Raw genomic sequence first — 19,061 nt, 5'->3', positions numbered from 1 at the left:
TTACAAAATGTTGTATATCTTTCTGATCCCTATGCTCTGTGTTCTATTACGTGTGCTTTACAATAATGTATAGTATACATCCGATTATGTTAATTTGAAATGTGTGAATTTAGAATATTCTTACTCAAAGCCTTCTCTTAGAATTCTTTATCCTAATGCTGTTGTGATTGATGAAAATTTAAGAGCAATGATTACTTCTTAAGATGAATTAATTTGTCTTAGTTTAAATGACAGATGTTCCCACTAGGTGTTGATGGATGTAATACAGAGGGCCCGTTACCAAATATTTATAAAAAGGTTTAAGACGTATTGTTTAAAATGTTCTGTTTACTTATTTGAGATAATGACAATGGTTAGAGCATGCATGGAAAATTGAAGTAGGCAGTAATATCCTATTTAGCTAAGTGGTAAATACTATTAAAAAGCTAATTGCTACACAGGAAGACCACATTTAAACACTACATGCTGTATAAAAATATAAATTAAGAAGTGATTAAAATATAAACTACTTTTCCGAAGGAAATGGAGATGGGCTGCACCTAAATCACTTGTATTATTGTGAAATATTTGAAAATAGATATTAGTTGGATAAAAAAAGTTACAAGAGTATTTTTGCCTATTTATACATGCAATTTATACTGTGTATAAATTGAGGGGGCTAATCATAATAGATGTTTAAAAAGGGAGATTAGTGGAATGTTGTACAAGATGTGATTATTTAACTGATACTTCTACCTGATCGTAAATGAACTTCCTGCTTCTAGTGCGATCTTGTAACTTAGAGAAAAGCCTCAGTGAAAAGTCACTGGGTATCACACGCAGATAAATCAATGTATCTCTTTTCTCAAGGAACTTCTGTTTTCCCACACAATGCTTTTGCTGTTAAATGTAGATTGAATTAAGTTACTACCAGTTTTCTTAAAAGACTGTATACTTTTGTTATTTCAAATGGTATCATATATTCCAAAGTACAGCTTTTGTTTACTAAGTAAAGATTTATCTGTGTGTGTATGCATACATACTAATTTTTAATGGAAAATTGTCTCTATTTCCACCCTACCTCAAAAATGCTCAATCATCCATATTCAGGTATTTATTTATTTATTTATTTTTTAAAGATTTTATTTATTTATTCGACAGAGACAGAGACAGCCAGCGAGAGAGGGAACACAAGCAGGGGGAGTGGGAGAGGAAGAAGCAGGCTCATAGTGGAGGAGCCCGATGTGGGGCTCGATCCCATAACGCCGGGATCACGCCCTGAGCCGAAGGCAGACGCCTAACCGCTGTGCCACCCAGGCGCCCCTTTATTTGGGTATTTAAATCACAAGTCTAAATACACATAATATATGACTTTATATCATAGATGAAGATTACTAGTTATTATGGTTAGATATCTAAATCATGGTTGAACATTTAATTTCAGAGATTTTACTGAACGTGGTAAGCTAATATGAGATACTACAATTGAACTTTCAGGTTGCAGCTATGTTTTGAAAGTTACAGAGATTTCTGAACCATAGAAGGATGGAAATTAAGTACAAGTGTGTAATGATCAAGGATCACTTTTACATAATGTGAAGACCTCAGATCTCCCAAAGTGATGAACAGAATAAGCAGAGATCATGTTGCCATTCTTTATCTGGAGTTCTGAAAACAAGATTAATAATATTGGTGTTGAAGATTTTGAGTAAATAGTTTCACACTCTTAAAAGACAAATTATGAACATCCTTCTCAAATATCTGAAAGTAATTTAACACTTTAGAAAATTCCCACAAGCATTCCTTAGGAATATGACCAAAACACATTATAGACTTGTTCATCCCTTCTCTAGAAAAATACCCTGTTGTTATTTGGAAGTCTTTCAGTGAATTATATTTGGTGATGATATAAAAAATCCCACTTGGGGGAATGCAATTACGTGCAGATAGATTCTGATAGACACATTGTTAGGAAAAAGTAGACGTTTCAAATTATTAAAATAGCTGATTCGTGAATGTGTCATTCTCAAAAAAAACCAAAAAAAACCCGCAAGCATGTCTTGCAACGTATCTGTTTTATAGTCCACGATGTTTCATCTGCCCTATTGAACTACAGTATTCCCAGTCCTCTGTCTTTTTGTCTATTTTTGTTTTTGCCAAAAACCATGAATAGGAAATTATGGATGATATGAACTTCCAATATTTAAGAAAACATAGAGACATTTAAAAAGGTAGATTGAAAATCAAATATTTAGTTAAATACTATTTACCCAACCCTACTTTATATTTAAATGCATTATTCATTTAAAACAATAACTTAAGATTTTATAATCACTTAATTTGCACTTAAGCATATGATATTTCTAAAGAATAATTATTTTATTCTGATAAATAGTGGATGTTATGCCTTTGTAATATAGTTGGATAGACTTTGCATTGTTTATCTCTTGACAAATTACATATTTCTACTTGAAGCTGAAAGTCATTTTTAAATTTGAGCCTTAAAAGGGAGAAAATTTAAAGAATGAGATAAATGATACTCTAGATTTTAAAATAATTTATCTACCTGGAATATTAGCACAAATATTATTTCAAGTGTAACAAAATAAAAATCACTTTGAATTTTCTTTCCATACATAATTTAATTAGAATTATTAAACAGATTATTTGAGGTCTAGGTTATTGCTTAAGTTAAGAAAACTCGATATTACTTCTCCTAGGTCCAACAGACCTCTGGAGAGAGTTGTTTTTTAATAGAATAAAAGAAGGTAAATATGTGAGAACAAAGGATTCAATTACACTTGAAGAAACTATTGTTCTTGGAAATAAGAACAACAAAGAATAGCAAATAGTGTTGAAGCTCCATTGTTCTCTTAAAATCTAATATTTTATATAATTTTGAAATTATAGAAAATAACTACTTTTTTGTAGCTTTATTTTGTAGCATCAAATAACAAATCTTTACCAAGAAACAGATCTTGATTACAAGTTATCTTTAATAAATTTTCTGCAAACTCTCTTCCATTAACATGTTTTCTTCTGTTCAGTATTCAGAATAGACTGTTTCTACTTTTGTTCAACTTCAGCTATCCCATTCTTGGTTGCTGTAGAGTTTGGTAGAATGAGAAATGCTTTTATATCCTCAGTGATAACACAGCTTTGGGAAGGAAATATATATTGGCTAATATTGTATTCTTTCTTGAGATGTAAAAGCTGAGATGAAGATAACTCTTCCTTTTATATCCAGAGTTATTCAGTGGTTCAGTGCTTATAGTTTGCTGTTGAGGAGTAAGTGATTTACAATTTGATTTTGAGTTGAAGAGACCTTTAAGAACTCAGTAAAAAATAAAATATTCCTTTTGTCCCCCTTCTCAGAATTGACAGACAACATAGGAGATGAAAGATCTTTGTGCTTATAAATACTATTTAATTGAAAGAATTACATGAGACCTTAATAATTATTCCTGTTTCAAAAGGTGGTTGAAATGATAAAATGAGCTAATATGTACAACACTCTTTGCACAGTGCCTGCCACATAGGAAGCACCCAATAAATGGCAACAATTACTGTTATATTTTTTCATATTATCTGATATTCCCTTCATTTATTCTTCTGTCAGAGACAGAGTGTCATGTTGTTGGAAGATTTTACTCTCTACATGAATTAGCCAACTCCATGGGAGTCAAAGATATTCAAGGCCTAGCCTGACACTTAAAGGATTTTATATTCTAAATTGGTTCTGAAATGACAAATTACAAATAGGACAACAAAATCTACTTGGAATCCATTGTTTAACCTCAGAAATTCTTTTTTTTTTTGAACCTCAGAAATTCTTAATTTCATATTTTATATCATAGATGAGAGAAAAATGAATTTACATTTTCCACTTAGTATTGTTTGCAGGGAGCAATACATAAGGCCTGTAAGTTTTGGAAGCTATTTTTCATATCCTTTCTATTTTCCGAGTGACCTTCAAATTGGAATTTGAAGATCTCTTCTATGCTTGTAGACTGTTGATATTCCAAGAGACTATCCAAAAGAAACCTGTTGATTAAGCATAACTAAACTTATTAGATATGCTTCTGTAAGAAAGAAAACATCCTTAGTAGTACCTCAGATGAGGAAGAAAATCCAAAAGAGGTACACTGCATAAATCACTTTCTTTTGGGTATATTTGATTAGCTAGATTAGATATTCCTTGAGTATCTGGCAATGACAAAACAATATTTCCCAAGAGAAGCAGAAAAAAAAAAAAAAAGGTGGGAGGAAAGGAGAGCAGTGAGAAGAAGCCAGCTTCAGCAGGCATGAAATCATCACCATGGAAGGATAAAGGAGGCCTTACATACAGGAAACCCATTGCAAACATACACAGAGAGCCACACTAGAGAATAGTTACAACATGTTAGAATGATAATTTTAATCCTAGTGAATTTCATCAAGCAAAATCCAACAGTCATGTTCCTGACAAAGTTTCCCAAAATTGACTCTGTAATTTCAGATTGTACTAGATGGAATTATGCCAATTAGGGACATATGTATGAGTTAAAACAGCAAGTAATCAGGAATTTGACATAGAAAGCCAAATATATTGAGAAGACCACACGAAAATTTTGCCAGGGGAACTTTCTGTCTTAAGAACCTGGCCTAAGCCCAGGTAGAGAACCTAACAAACCCTGTAACTCTGAGCAAAATTAAACTAAATAGAACCAACAAAGACAAGACTGAAGAAAGTCCTTATAAAATTGGAAAGGATACTCAAGAGCTTTGTCTAAAGGGAAGCAGTATGTCAAAACCTTCTAAACTCATGAATAGCTTGTAGCTAGACCTCTTCTTCTTGACTCACAATGGAAAGCCATGAAAACAAACTGCAGATAGTGTTTTCATTCAGGGTAAGACCTTTCAAATTTGATTAGATAATGAAAGGATTGTGAAAAAAAATTCTCATTTCTAGGAGGCAGAAACTCTGTGTTTAAGAGGTTGACAAAAAGAACTTAAATGTTAGACCCAATGCAGGGTTTACCTTACTGTTGCTGTCAGACTTCAGTGGCCTCGGAGGATAATGTTTCAAGTAGAGGAGCTTAAGTCAGGTTACACAGAAATTTCAATGAGACCACTACAGTTTTTGACTATTAACCTACCAAAATACCACAAAGAAATGAATCTTTTCATCCAGCAAAACTGTTAGTTCTATTACAATTAAAAAGAACACTACATTGACAGTTTTAGTAGGTCTCTAAATAGAGAGGTTATGGAGGATGGGGAATGTGGTGGATATTTAGAAAGTGGTAAGATCCAGGCAGGATGCTTCTAGGCAGAGTTTATGACATGATAGCTTTGCATCAATGTGCACAATAGGTAAAATAAATGAAGTATCTGACTTCAGGGTTCATAAATGCAACATATTTTCTTTGTTAAATGTAACATATTTTCTTTGTTTATGAGTCTTTGTTTTCAGAAATATTTGGGTATTTGTAAAGATTTATAATTTTAACGTGGTTTTTACAAAGAGATGAGGACTAAGAAGAATTATAGTATAAGGATTTTGACTTTCTAGTTAATATAAATTTAGATACCTGTTTTTATAAGGAACATATATTGGTTTTAGAATCAGTTCAAACCTGGGTATGTCTTCATCTGAAAAGATAAAAACAAGTTATGGTTTTATTTCACTGCCTTATATATATTTTTTGAAAGTATATTCTTAAACTCAGGGATTTTTTTTTGCATTGTTGTTTTTATTTTGTATGTAATTGAATATACAGTTATTTCTTGACCTTTACTTATGTCAATTGATACAAAAGAAATATTCTACTCCAGGTGGTCTAATTAAGTCAGCCTGCTTCCATCAGGGAATATTTATTCATATATAAATAAGGAAATCACTTCTGATTCCCTTCTTAATTATAAATAGAAGCCAATTGTCACCTCAAAAATATACAGAAGAAAATAAACATTTTTATTTTTATACTTAATCGTAACTTAGTAAGAGAATATCTTTTGTGTTGATTTATATTTTCATGGAGAACAAATAATCACCACATAAATGTTCAATTGCTTTTGCTGACTAATGTATTAAAATCTTGTAAAGCTACAAGAACCCACTGCTTCTCTTTTCTGGAGAACTCCATGGCCTTCCTTTTCTCTACTTGGAAGCAGATCCCCAAATTTCTTTCCATCCTTTGGTCATCCCTTCAGTTGATGACAGTTATTTCACATTATGTCTGCTTTCCGTTTACATCGTTTGGCAAAATCTGTCACTTTAACACAGTTCTCTAGACATTGATACTCAGCTTAATGGAATGGAGAACTCCTGATTAGTTCCATTGTTGTCCTTTAATTGTATCACAGGACCTCCCTCCATCCTTAATCCGTGGTCACCACATTGTTACTTAAAAAATTTTAGATTACATACTAAGTAAGATTTACAATAACAAAATCATATATTTAGAATTCTTTAGCTTCTAAGAAACATTGTGCTATCAAAATATTATATGAGCAATTGTTTTATTAGATTAAAAATGTAAAGATTAGAAAACTTCAGACTCATGCAAATGACAGTTGTTTTCAAAATAATGGCTTTCAGTAAAATTGCTATGGCACACTCTATTAGTTTGCTAAGGCCACTATAGCAAAGTAGCATAGACTGGGTAGCTTTGACAATAGAAAGTTTCTCACAGATATAGAGCTAGAAGTCCAAGAGCAAGGCATTGGCAGATTTGGCTTCTTCTGAGACTTCTCTCCTTGGCTTGCAAATGGCATGGTCTTTACATGGTCCTTATATGGTTTCTCCTCAGGGTGTCACATCCCCCGCTGTTGTGTGTGTGTGTGTGTGTGTCCAGATTTCCTCTTATAAAGACAGTGATATTGGTTTTGGCCAACCCTAATGGACTCATTTTACCTTAATTACCTCTTTAATGGTCCTTTCTTCAAATAGTCACATTCTAAGGTACTTGGGATTAAGGATTCAGCATATGAATTTTGGGGGGGGGGGCGGACACAATACAGCTCATTACACATACTAAAAGTAATACAACTGCACCATCCATTTCCCTCAGAATCTTCAGAATCTTCATTTCTGCCTTTCACTTACTTAGGAACCTCTTGTTCTATCCTGTAACCTTGAAATTTGATCACATTCAAATTCCAACCATCAACAGTAAATAAAAGTAAATAAAAACAATTCCTTTTCTGCAATGCTAATATTAACCTCAAAGGTTTGAAAATGGATACCACCCAAAGGAAAGTTAAAGCTCATTTGCTGACCCAAACCTGACCTGAACAAATACAAACCCGTTTATAGTCTTTTTTCCCCCCACTTAAAGTGGACATTTAAGTTTTGCTACAAAAATATCAATACATTTGTACAAGTTACTGCTCCAAACCCTACTTAGGATATTCAAAAGATATGGTATATGCTCTGTATTACTATTTTAAAATTGGAGCAATTCTGAATTACCAGATACATCTGACTTTGAGAATTTTGGATAAGGGACTATAGATCTACTGCAGTGTACATTTCACTCTAAATTGCTAGAAAAATAGAGTCCTGTGTATTCACTATAAAAATATTTGAATTAACACTTGGTAAGTGCTTATTATGTGTTTATTAAGTGTTTAACATTGTTGTAAGTACTTTATACATATTCACTCATTGAATCCTCACAAACTTTTGAAATAGCCACTACTATTCTTGTTTCAAAGAAGAAGCAAAATAAGAAATAGTTCAAATAACTTGCTCGGAGTCTTACAATTAGTAAGTGGTGAAACTGGGATTCAAACCTAGAAAGCACAACTTCAGAGTAAAACTTCAACACACCATGACTCAGAAGCAGTGAAATGAGAGATTTACCGCAACTGGACATTTTGACTCCTGGCATTCCTCAGAAGAGTTATCTAGTTTTCACTTGCTGAACAATCATGTTCTCTCTCCCTTTCTCCTTCTCTCCCCCTCCGTCTTCCCCACCCACTGATTGCATATAGACATCATCTTATTGAAGATCGTGACCACAGCTACTATTTTGTTTTGGTTAGGGATTGGTTAAGTAAAATGATAGAAATCTACTTAAAATTTATGTTAAATTGAATAGTGTCAGGTGCATCCATTTGCCGGGAATGTTCCTTGATTGCTTGAAAAATGAACAATAATCAGTTCTTTTTCTCTATTTCTCTGTTCTCTAATTCTGTCATTCTTCTGTGCAAACTAGGTAGCTTCTTTACTTTTTTAAATTATATTTTGCCCCCAGCAACACTACCCCTAAATGATGGTCTCAGCTATCTGTTTTATAGCTGGACAATCACCTTAAATTATAGACAGTGTGGTGTCATTTCCCTCAAGTCATTCACATGCTTCAATCAAATAAATACATTTAGCAACAGGAACTAGGGCAAAAATTTTTTTTGTGTTTTTTTTTCTTTCTCTTTCCTTTTTTTTCTTTTTTTCCTTTTATGAGCTTCAAATGATAAAAGCACCATTTCACTTATCCTTTGAGTTTATCACTGATGGTAAACTCATGATCTGGATGTTCTCCATAAGAGAACACCTCATTGTCATTTCATTTTCTTGCATTATTTTTAAATCAGTAAGAGTTAGGTTAGGAAAATATATATGCATCTGAAACAAGCAGTTTGTGCAATTTTCTTCTTGACTGGGGCTGTCCTCTTAATTAGTTCTTGATCATCATTGCAAAGTGAACTTCTCAATTGTCCCTTATTTCTATATCTATTACATCTGGAGTCGGGGGGGTTTATCTTTCACTGATTAAAAATAATATATCCTGTAAGGGGAGATAAATCTTGGAAATACAGTAAATTAAAACAGTTTTCTATCCAGATATTACTGATTCAATGTATATCTGATCCATTGCATTTATTAAACCAAATTGTTGCTGATATGTGAATGTGAACATTAGCATGACATGTTTTCTCTTTTATAAGCTAAAGGGAAGGGGGACTAGACAATATTCTCCATAGGAAAATTCACAATACACTTGCTTGTTCATTTCTGCATGGCATCAGGGGTAGACAATCACAAATAGGACTTAGAGGAATATCCTGTAAAACAGCTGAGAGAAAGTAAGGCTTGTGGGAGTTTGCATTCTTATTTGTAGATACTCAAAAATATTAGATTCAAAATGAGTAAATCAATAATATTTAGAAATTTTAAATCAAATCATGAGTATTGTCCTATACTTGGTTATATAAAAATCACTTGAAATATAGATTTGCTGGGGTGCCTAGGTGGCTCAGTCTGTTAAGCGTCTGCCTCCAGCTCAGGTCATGATCTCGGGGTCTGGGATCAAGTCCCATGTTGGGCTCCCAGCTCAGCGGGTAGTCTGCTTCTCCCTTTCCTTCTGCTCCTCCCCCTGCTTGTGCTTGCTCTCTCTCTTTCTCCCTGTCAAATAAATAAAATATTTTTTAAAGATTTTATTTATTTATTTGACAGAGATAGAGACAGCCAGCGAGAGAGGGAACACAAGCAGGGGGAGTGGGAGAGGAAGAAGCAGGCTCATAGAGGAGGAGCCTGATGTGGGGCTCGATCCCATAACGCCGGGATCACGCCCTGAGCCGAAGGCAGATGCTTAACCGCTGTGCCACCCAGGAGCCCCTAAATATTTTTAAAAAGAAATATAGATTTACTTAATATTCTAGCAGTCCAAATTCTAGAAATTAAACACATTTGTTGAAGCATGTGGAATCAATTTTAACATTCTGTGTATGCTGTATGTAACCTTTTGGCTACCTTTTACCAAAAATGGAAAAATGGTTTATTTTGTCTTCCTTGCTTCCAATTGTGGCCTATCAAAGATGTTGTTGTTTTCTCCTCTAACAAGTTGTATTCAATAATGTATTTTTTCTAGTTACTCTCTGGAACTAAAGGTCACAGGGAATGCTGAGAGTAAGTAACACCAAGTACAAAAATGCCAAAAGTGGACAAAGGTCAAAAGCATCAGGGAAAGTAAACGACCTTCCAATTTTGCCTTGAAAAAGATATTGCTGATCTTAATAAACAACTTTTGATGAAATAAAACAGGTGAGAGCCATGTTGAAAATAGTTCAAGAGTTGGCAACAAGGAAAGGAATGTGAAAAGCATTTAAGAGAAACAGTGAGGTGATGCCTGGAGAACATAGGAACTTTAGTACTCATTTCTGGGAGTAATTCATAGATGCTCGTGTATAGAACTCACACAATTTGAGGTCAAAGAAGACTCCAAACAACTTCGATGTTAATGGAGCTTCAAGAGGATCATAAAATAATTTATAAGAATTTTATATATGTTTTGTAGACAAAGACATCTATGGCACAAAAATTCATTAAATTCTCTCTAAACAAGAAATGACTACATAATAAGAGGCAGCGTAAGAGAGTAGGCTTTTTAGAAAACACACATTTTAGAGTTTCCAATACCAGTTCTGCCCTATGTCAGCAATGCAATGTTGAGCAACTTGCATAACCTTTCTGTATGTCAGTTTCTTCATTTTAAAATTAAAATGTGTAGCTGTAACTTACCTCATGGAATTGTTACGCATAAAGAAAGTGAGAGTGCAATATGAAAAATAATGGAACTCAATGTCTGGTGCCAAGAAAAATACCCAATATGGAAGTCTTTTTAATACTGCTATTGTTACTGTCACTGTTACTTTGAATTAATAAAGACAGTAGACATTCCATTCCCTCATATAAAGCCACTCACTCAGCACCACATCTCAGGTGGAATGTTACCTTTTCAAGGAAAAACTTTTCAGGGATTCCCACTTGCAAAAGTTGTATTTGATGCATAGTAATGTTTATCATATTATATCATGACTCTGTCTCTCCACCAGTCTGTCAGGTAGACAGAGTTCCTAGAGAACAGGGTATTATACGGCTTGCACTCATAAAATTTTGTATCATTCCTGGATACAGTAAAGCACCAATAAATATTTGTTGAGTTGAATATTGTTCCTTTTTAGAATCACTGAGAGTTGGGTTTAGAACATCTATGCTAGTTCCTTTTTATATCGGTCACTCACTTATTCCTCTTGATTTTCATGTATTTAATTTATATATTTTGGTTTCATTTATAAATATTAAAGTAAAATTAATAAATATATTACCTTTCATTTATTCCCATTATATTCTAATTAAAGAAATAGATGCTGATAATGGTGGTTCACAGTTTAGGTGAATTGGAGGTATAAAAATTTGAAATTGTGAGAAAAATAAATACTTATAAAGCTTCAGTTGTGGGGAAAAATTTTAATATAGTTGATTTTTTTTTAATTTGCCAAGTTTCATAATTTCAAAGCTGTTGATCCAAGTGAGTTCTAAAGTATGTTTATGCTCTTGTATGGTGGGGCTAATTCAGGTGTTTAAATTATCCATTCTCCTTTGTCAGGATTACATTATGCAAGGTCTTCAGGCACTCATCCTTTTCATCTAATATGACCATCCTGAACTGTAATCCCCTTTTGTACAAATAAGGCTGATTCAGGTACAGAGAAGATTAACGGCTTGCCAAAAGTTAAATAATGCATACAAATTCAGTACATAGATTTTTGAAATGACATGGTTAAATGGTATTTAAACTAATCTATAATAATTAAGGAAGGATGCTCTGTAAAATGACACACGAAGTGATAAATGAATGTGAAGACCAAGAGATTGAGATTAGCAGAGAGAAAATATTAGTCTTGGGTCAGTAAAATTAATTGACAGAATGGGTATTTTTAAAATCATTTTTTAAGTTCTTTTTTAAAAAAACTTTTATTCTATGTTAGTCACCATACAGTACATCCCTAGTTTTTGATGTAATGTTCCATGATTCATTATTTGGGTGTAACACCCAGTGTTCCATGCAATACGTGCCCTCCTTAATACCCATCACCGGGCTAACCCATCCCCCCACCCGCCTCCCCTCTGAAACCCTCAGTTTGTTTCCCAGAGTCCATAGTCTCTCATTTCTACTAATGTGATAAGCAATTAAAAAGTAAGGGAAGAATTTGAATTTTATTTAATTAAATTAATTAATTAATTAATTAATTTTTTTAAAAGATTTTATTTATTTATTTGACAGAGATAGAGACAGCCAGTGAGAGAGGGAACACAAGCAGGGGGAGTGGGAGAGGAAGAAGCAGGCTCACAGCAGAGGAGCCTGACGTGGGGCTCGATCCCATAACGCCGGGATCACGCCCTGAGCCGAAGGCAGACGCCCAACCGCTGTGCCACCCAGGCGCCCCAAGAATTTGAATTTTAAAAACAAAATAAAGTCTATATATATTTTAGGGAGCCACAAATGTGTAGGTATTTAACAGACAAAACAGCATGAATAATTCTTCTTCAGCCTGACAGCACTGCTAGTGTAGTTAATACCCTAAATTCATGAGGTAGTCTGTAATAAAAAAACATTAAATCTGCTGGGCTCTTTTCCCAGAAAATCAGTGAAGCAAGAGCCATACGTATCAGGATGGCGGGGGGGGGGGGGGGAGGAAAAAAAANATCAGTGAAGCAAGAGCCATACGTATCAGGATGGCGGGGGGGGGGGGGGGGGAAGGAAAAAAAGATGACAATAAAACCAAAAAAAAAAAAAAAAAGGAAGAAAACTAGATGGTCAGATTTAATGGGATAAGTAGAAAAGCTGTAGATTTTATATGAAGTCAAATAAAATTTTCCCTAACATAAGAAGGACTACACTCAAAGCTTAGACCAGAGTTTTCAGTTATGAGAGGAAAATTCAGATACAACTTATTTCATGAAACTGTGGGGAAAGAACTTTATGACTGTGCTTTTAAACCTTAAGTTGAGCTTAAATGTATTTTGAAAAGTTATGTTCTGGTATAACCGAAATACTCCTATCGCCGGCTTACTTCCAATCCATTTGGCAGTCTAAACATTTGTCTATAACTTACTAAGGTATTGTTCTGAACAAATTAAGGGTGAATCCAGTTCCTATTTGAGGCCTACTTACTAAATTATCATGTTCCCTAAAATCCTGATCCTATACTTTAGCCCTTCCTCTTGTTATATTTTTCCTAAGTAACCACATTCTCTCTGGTGGCTGTAACATGGACAATTTGCTGATGGTTCCTGTGTCTCTGTCTCCAGCCCAGGTCTCTCTCCAGACCCATGTGTCTGTTCACTTATTGGACATTTCTACTTAAATATTCTTTAAATTTATAGATATGTACAAACACATCATTATCTTTGTTCTTCCCTCTCCTATAAGCTAGTTCCTTCTGCTCTGTTTTCTGTGGCATTTAATTGCATGATTTCTTGACAATCTCCCATCCCAGGAAATATAGAACCAACCTCATTTCTTCTTTTTTCCCTAATGTCCCACATCTTCAAGGTTATTATGCAGTGTCCCCTCTACCAGATATCTCTTTCAGTTGTATTTTCTCATGTCTAGCCCATTTCCATTGAAGGAATTTGGATCTTCATCACCTCTCAAGGGAAATATTCTAATAACCTTTTAACTCTTTTTCTAGCCTCTGTGTTCTCCCATCTCCAATATGCACTCTACACAGTTGCCTGAATATAATTATGAGACTTCCTTGCTAAAGAATGTTACTATCTTCCTGTCACACAATGATAAGGGCTAAACGTCTTAGCACATCAACCAAGACTTACCATTCTGGAAATCTCCACCATTTCTTCTTCAATACAATACCCAATACAAATGGTATCTCCTTTGGCAAACTGAGTTACCCATTCTATAGTATATTTGCACTTTTCTTATTGCTATGGTAGAAATTATTACATTGTTTATAGTAATTGACTAGCATGATCTGCTAAAGCCGGAGCTTCTATAAAGCAGGTTATGCCTTTTATGTCTTTGAAATCCTCAGAACTTGATTTAAGAGCCTAGAACACAGGAGACACTTGATAAGCATTCACTGATGGAATGTATGCATGATGTGTCCAGAGACTGTTACAAGGGTGACCTTCTTGAGTTTTGCAAGAGTTACCACTAGATGTCACTAGCACATTTCCAATAGCAATTTCGGAGGCAAGGAACCCTAACATTTATTAAGCATCTACTATGCGACAGTCCCTTTCTAATAATTCTGAGAAGTAGGTATTTTCATCACAAATCTACCTTGGAAACAGATGCTTAGAATGATGAAAAGAATATACAGCTACTCTTAGGTAGAGGTGGTATTCAAATCTACAGCTGTCTGACATCAAAACCCATGGTTTTCTCACGAAGCCACATTGTTTCTTTTCTGATGATTGTGCCTCTGGCCTCCAAATGACAAATAGCATACCCCACCTTTTCTAACAAATTAAATCTTTTTGACAAATTAAGCTATTATTGGGCTAGACACTTTTTAAGACCCTTAACGTTAAAAGGCAGTGACTTTGCTTCACTAATAAGCTTTTCCTGAATATAAAACAATCATTCACAAAACCCTTTTTTAATCAAACATAAAGATATAGGTTTTAAACAGGTACAGTTAGATTTCTAATATACTACTATTTTTCCGAATACCCCATGAAAATTGATATCTGCTGTATAAAACCTAATTTCTTATTTTAGTGCTACAGAAAGAACAGAAGAAAATATTATCTGTAATTTCTATCATGCTTATTTAGTTTCCAGCAGATTTCAATGGCCCCTTCTCTATTATCTAGATTTTTACGTCTTGCCATCTATGATATTTTAAAATATAGGCCAAAAATCTGTTACAGATTATTTTATAGTTACATGGTTCTAAATTTTATTAGGTACCTGATAGCAAAACACTAGCATTATAAATTCCCCATAAATATTTGGGTTTCCTGTTGATATATCCAGTAGTCAATATTATTTTCTAAACATTAATACTCTGCTAAGGAAAGATGCATGCAACAATATGTATGTGTATGTATGTATTTGAAAGTACAAATGAGGGGGCGCCTGGGTGGCTCAATCAGTAAAGCATCTGCCTTTGGCTGAGGTCATGCTCCTGGAGTCCCGGGATGGAGCCAACATTGGGCTCCCTACTCAGCGGGAAATCTGCTTCTCCCTCTCCCTGTGCCCCTCCTCATGGTCTCTCTCTCCCTCACTCTCTCTCAAATAAATCAATAAAACCTTTAAAAAAAAAAGTACAAATTAGAAAATATTAACAATATATCTGTTATCCGTCTCATTTGTAGTAATCTGTTTATGATAGAAGTAACAATTGCAATTATAGAGAATAATCTTAAAGTTTCTTTTAAACTGGGTAACTTCATAGGAAACAACAGCACTGAGTGGAAAATACACTTTTATGGATAAATGCCTTTTTTATACATCTCCAAAGAATGCCTTCTGTTTCTATGAACACAAGCTTCATTCATAATTACATCCAACTTGCAGCTTTCTCATTGATATAAGTGTTAGACTATGTCATTTTGAAGATGAGCATTATAATCAACTCTCTCTAATAGTTTTTTTTGTAGAAGATGTTTTCTGTAGTGAAATTCAGGTAAATTTTTCAAATTTAGAAACTTTGATAGCATAGCCTCATTTCCTCCACAGGCATTCTAGGTAAGGAAAATATGCTTTAGGATTCTCAGTGAATGCACCAGTCAGTGTTTAAAAGATAACTTAAATTTCCTCCTTCAAAAAAAATGGAAAGAAGTGAATTATTGAAGTTGCAATCTGCAGTTTTGATAGTCATGTGTAAAAGAGGGCAGATGTTCTTTTCTGCTAAATCATTCCCATAATACACTTACCCTATACTCAGAGACGAATATGCTTACTGCCAAGCCTTGGCTGAGGGTTTCAGGGAAATACTGATTTAACTCCATCAGAGAACAAAGTAGAGAAGAAAATTAGTCATTCAGAATGTAGTGTTGTGGTGTTCCACCTTTTCTTAGCCTGTCCCCCCCTACAAACTTTCTCTGACTCATAGTTGTAAGCTTAAAATGAACCATTATTTTAAACATGTTCTCAGACAATCAAAATTTGTATATGTAGTAAACTGGCCAATACCAAATCCACGAGAACTATGGACTCTGAGAAACAAACTGAGGGCTTCAGAGGGGAGGGGGGTGGGGGAATGGGATAGACTGGTGATGGGTGGTAAGGAGGGCACGTATTGCATGGTGCACTGGGTGTTATACGCGACTAATGAATCATCGAACTTTACATCAGAAACCAGGGATGTACTGTATGGTGACTAACATAATATAATAAAAAACATTAAAAATTTTTTTAAAAAACACATTCATTTTTCACTCATATTTATGGAATTTTCATAGCCTCTATATTTTTTGAGATGTTAAAAAGAGAATGATAGTTAATGAATAAATTAAAAGTATAGTTTCTATAATCAAAATAAATGGTTGGTTAAGTCAGTTTTTCAAACTGGAGGTAACTCTAGATTGCTGGCTAATATATCATTTGAACTGGTTATGTATAAATAGGAAAAAAAACAAATTTATGACTATTTACTATTACACAGTAGATTACTAGGGCTGTCTTCAAAGTTTATAGAGATACAGAAATTAATGAGCTAATTGGTATATAGTAGGTAGGTAGATGAATAGATGTGTTCATACATGGGGCATATTGTATAATTTACATTTGTAAATATGTGTATATAGCATGTTTTTAAAAAATAATTTCTTGTTAGTATATGATGTTAAGAGGATATATTAAGGACTGGGAAAGTTTAGAAAAGTAGAGAGTTTCCAAACTTAATAGTGTTTTAAATTTTCTGGTTTCACCTCCATAATTTCAAAGATTTTAAATAAAACTGACTTGTACAAGTGAACTTACATGAAGACTAAAGCAGTTTAAATTTGGCCTTAATAGAAGAGATATTAATTATCAGAAATATACTGAAATGGGGAAGGTATTTACATGATTTAATAACAATTTGCATCATAATGACTTGCATATAATATTCAGGGTTCAATGGCAATACCAGTTTTCATCCATTAATTCAGGATTTACTAAATTCTTGTTATAATCAAAGAACTCTATTTGAATTAAATACATTTTTGGACATGATACATGATTACAGTGAAGTACAGTTAAAGCAAAATTTGGCTTTGGCTTGTGAGGTAATTGCATGAGGCACAGATTTCGGAAGAGATAGAGCTCCTCTATGTGGTTAGCGACTTATTCTTATATTGAAACATGTGACAATGAAAATTGAAAGACAGTGAGGGCAGGTTTACTATGAGAGATGATTCGACGCATCCTAGAAACAAATTCAGTGTTATTTGAAAGGAAGAAACAAAGGTGATTTCATGGTTTTAGGTCTAACGGGGCGAACCAACTCTGTGGCAAGTGTAAGGAAGCTAAGAGGAAAGCTAAACTATGGGATGAGAGTTTGATTTTAAACTTTTATTTATTTATTTTCAAGATAAAGTATTTGTGAAAATACTCACTGCTTAGTTCATGAGAGGAATCTGTCCCGAGACAGAATAATTTGGGGGATGATGCTAGAAGTCATCTTCAGATAGTGGATAGTTGAATCCAGGAGGGAAATTGAGATCTTCAAGTTGTAAAGGAAAATAACCAGATCATCCAGGATGATCTAGGAGAGAAACCTGAGGTGGAGATAGAAAAATAACAGTCAGAAACAAACTAAAAGCAGGATATTGTAGTGATCGGGGATAAAGTTTGAAGAGGAAAGCATGTGTGCCTCAGAAATATCTGCTTGCTTTTTTTTGTATTCTAAACAGGTAAATCTCTCTCTCCCTCTCCCTTCTTCTCTCCCCGCACATTCTGACTTGGGCCATTCAGGAATGGGTGTTTAATAAAAGTGTTGATGTTGTAATTTGAATATTTGGGCTTTTAAACTAAATTCTGCACATGTAGTATATAAAGTATTTACTAACATCTTTTGTCCTCCTTTGGAAACTTTAAACATCTCTCCTCACCTCCACTCCCTTCCCGCACTGGAGACTTATATTATCATTGAGCTCAGTAATGCAAATTATTACTTGAACCTTTTTCCTGCTATTAGCAATTTGATGATTGGTTTCATGATAGCAAAATAATAATGAAAAATGACTTATTTTTGTTTCTAGTCCACATTCCTATTAATAACATTACTCATAGAGATCAAAGATTTGTCAATGTTCTGACACTTCCAACTGAGTCTACCATTAAGAATCTATTTGCTGTGTCAGCTGAAGACGTTTTTAGCTAAGAGAAAAGTATTCCATACTTTCTCCTTTTTATAGTAGAAGGGTATGGCTATTAATTAGTTTTATTATTTAATGGCAGGTGACGCAGCGTATGAATAAACTGAAGATATTTCATGTGGGTTATGTGCTAAATCTCTATTAATTGAATGAAAATTTCTTTCTCTTATTTTCAGAATATGCATTATTAATTTTAGTATCTAATCATAAATAATTGATTTTGAGTATATTTACTCACTTTTCAACATTTAGGTAAATTTACACCAAGATTTTTAAAATACAACCTTTAGTTTAAAAAGGGTGTTTTTTTCCCTTAAGATTTTATTTATTTATTTGAGAGAGAGCAAGAGAGACCACGACCAGGAGGGTGTGGGTGGAAAGGGAGAAGCAGACTCCCCACTGAGCAGGGAGCCCAATGTGGGGCTCAATCCCAGGACCCTGGGATCATGACCTGAGCTGAAGGCGGACGCTTAACAACTGAGCCACCCAGGCACCCCCCAGTTTTTTTTTTTTTTGTCGTTAAGTTATGCTAGCAATATCACTACTTTTAATATTGAGAAAATTTTAGTTATAGTATCCATTTACTTCTTCATAGTTTCTTCCCCAAAGCTATCACTTGAGCTAGATATTTTAAAAATTTTTAACCTTCTGGGCAAAAATAAGTTCTCTCAAAAAAGAAACTATGTGTAGTTCACTTTTAGGTCACAAAACTAACATCTAGAGGAGATCAAAGTAACTGAATGAGTTACCAAAGTCTTTCTTTTTCCTATTCTGTACTCTGAGGGTTAACATAACCCACAAGTGTTTTATTTTCTCTTACACTCTTTTAGGGTAGAATGTAGACTTGTTGCATACATTATATTTATATTGTATCTGGTAAAAGCAGGCATATTTGAAAAGTGAAATGTTTCCAAACTTAGTTAGAACTAAAATACATGTATAATTGTTTCTGCTTGATATTTATTTAAAGCTATAATAA

General features: G+C 34.0%; 1 protein-coding gene across 3 annotated transcripts in view; it reads left to right on the top strand.

Annotated features, from left to right (window-relative positions):
• CCSER1 (coiled-coil serine rich protein 1) overlaps positions 1-19,061 on the top strand; it is a 1,293,520-nt gene that overhangs the window by 877,876 nt on the left and 396,583 nt on the right. The window contains exon 11 of one of the 3 annotated variants that reach the window (XM_034671502.1): positions 9,422-9,452. The exons of the other annotated variants lie outside the window; for them this stretch is intronic. Within the exon in view, the coding sequence (XP_034527393.1) occupies positions 9,422-9,427 (6 nt within the window). The 3' untranslated portion in view covers positions 9,428-9,452. Of the gene's footprint in view, positions 1-9,421; positions 9,453-19,061 lie in introns of those variants that run through there. 3 annotated transcript variants of the gene reach the window in all.

The sequence above is a fragment of the Ailuropoda melanoleuca genome, chromosome 11 (assembly GCF_002007445.2).
Source record: "Ailuropoda melanoleuca isolate Jingjing chromosome 11, ASM200744v2, whole genome shotgun sequence".
NCBI lineage: Eukaryota > Metazoa > Chordata > Mammalia > Carnivora > Ursidae > Ailuropoda > Ailuropoda melanoleuca.
Note: the sequence above shows the minus strand (reverse complement) of the source record. Positions and strands in the feature narration are given on the sequence as shown.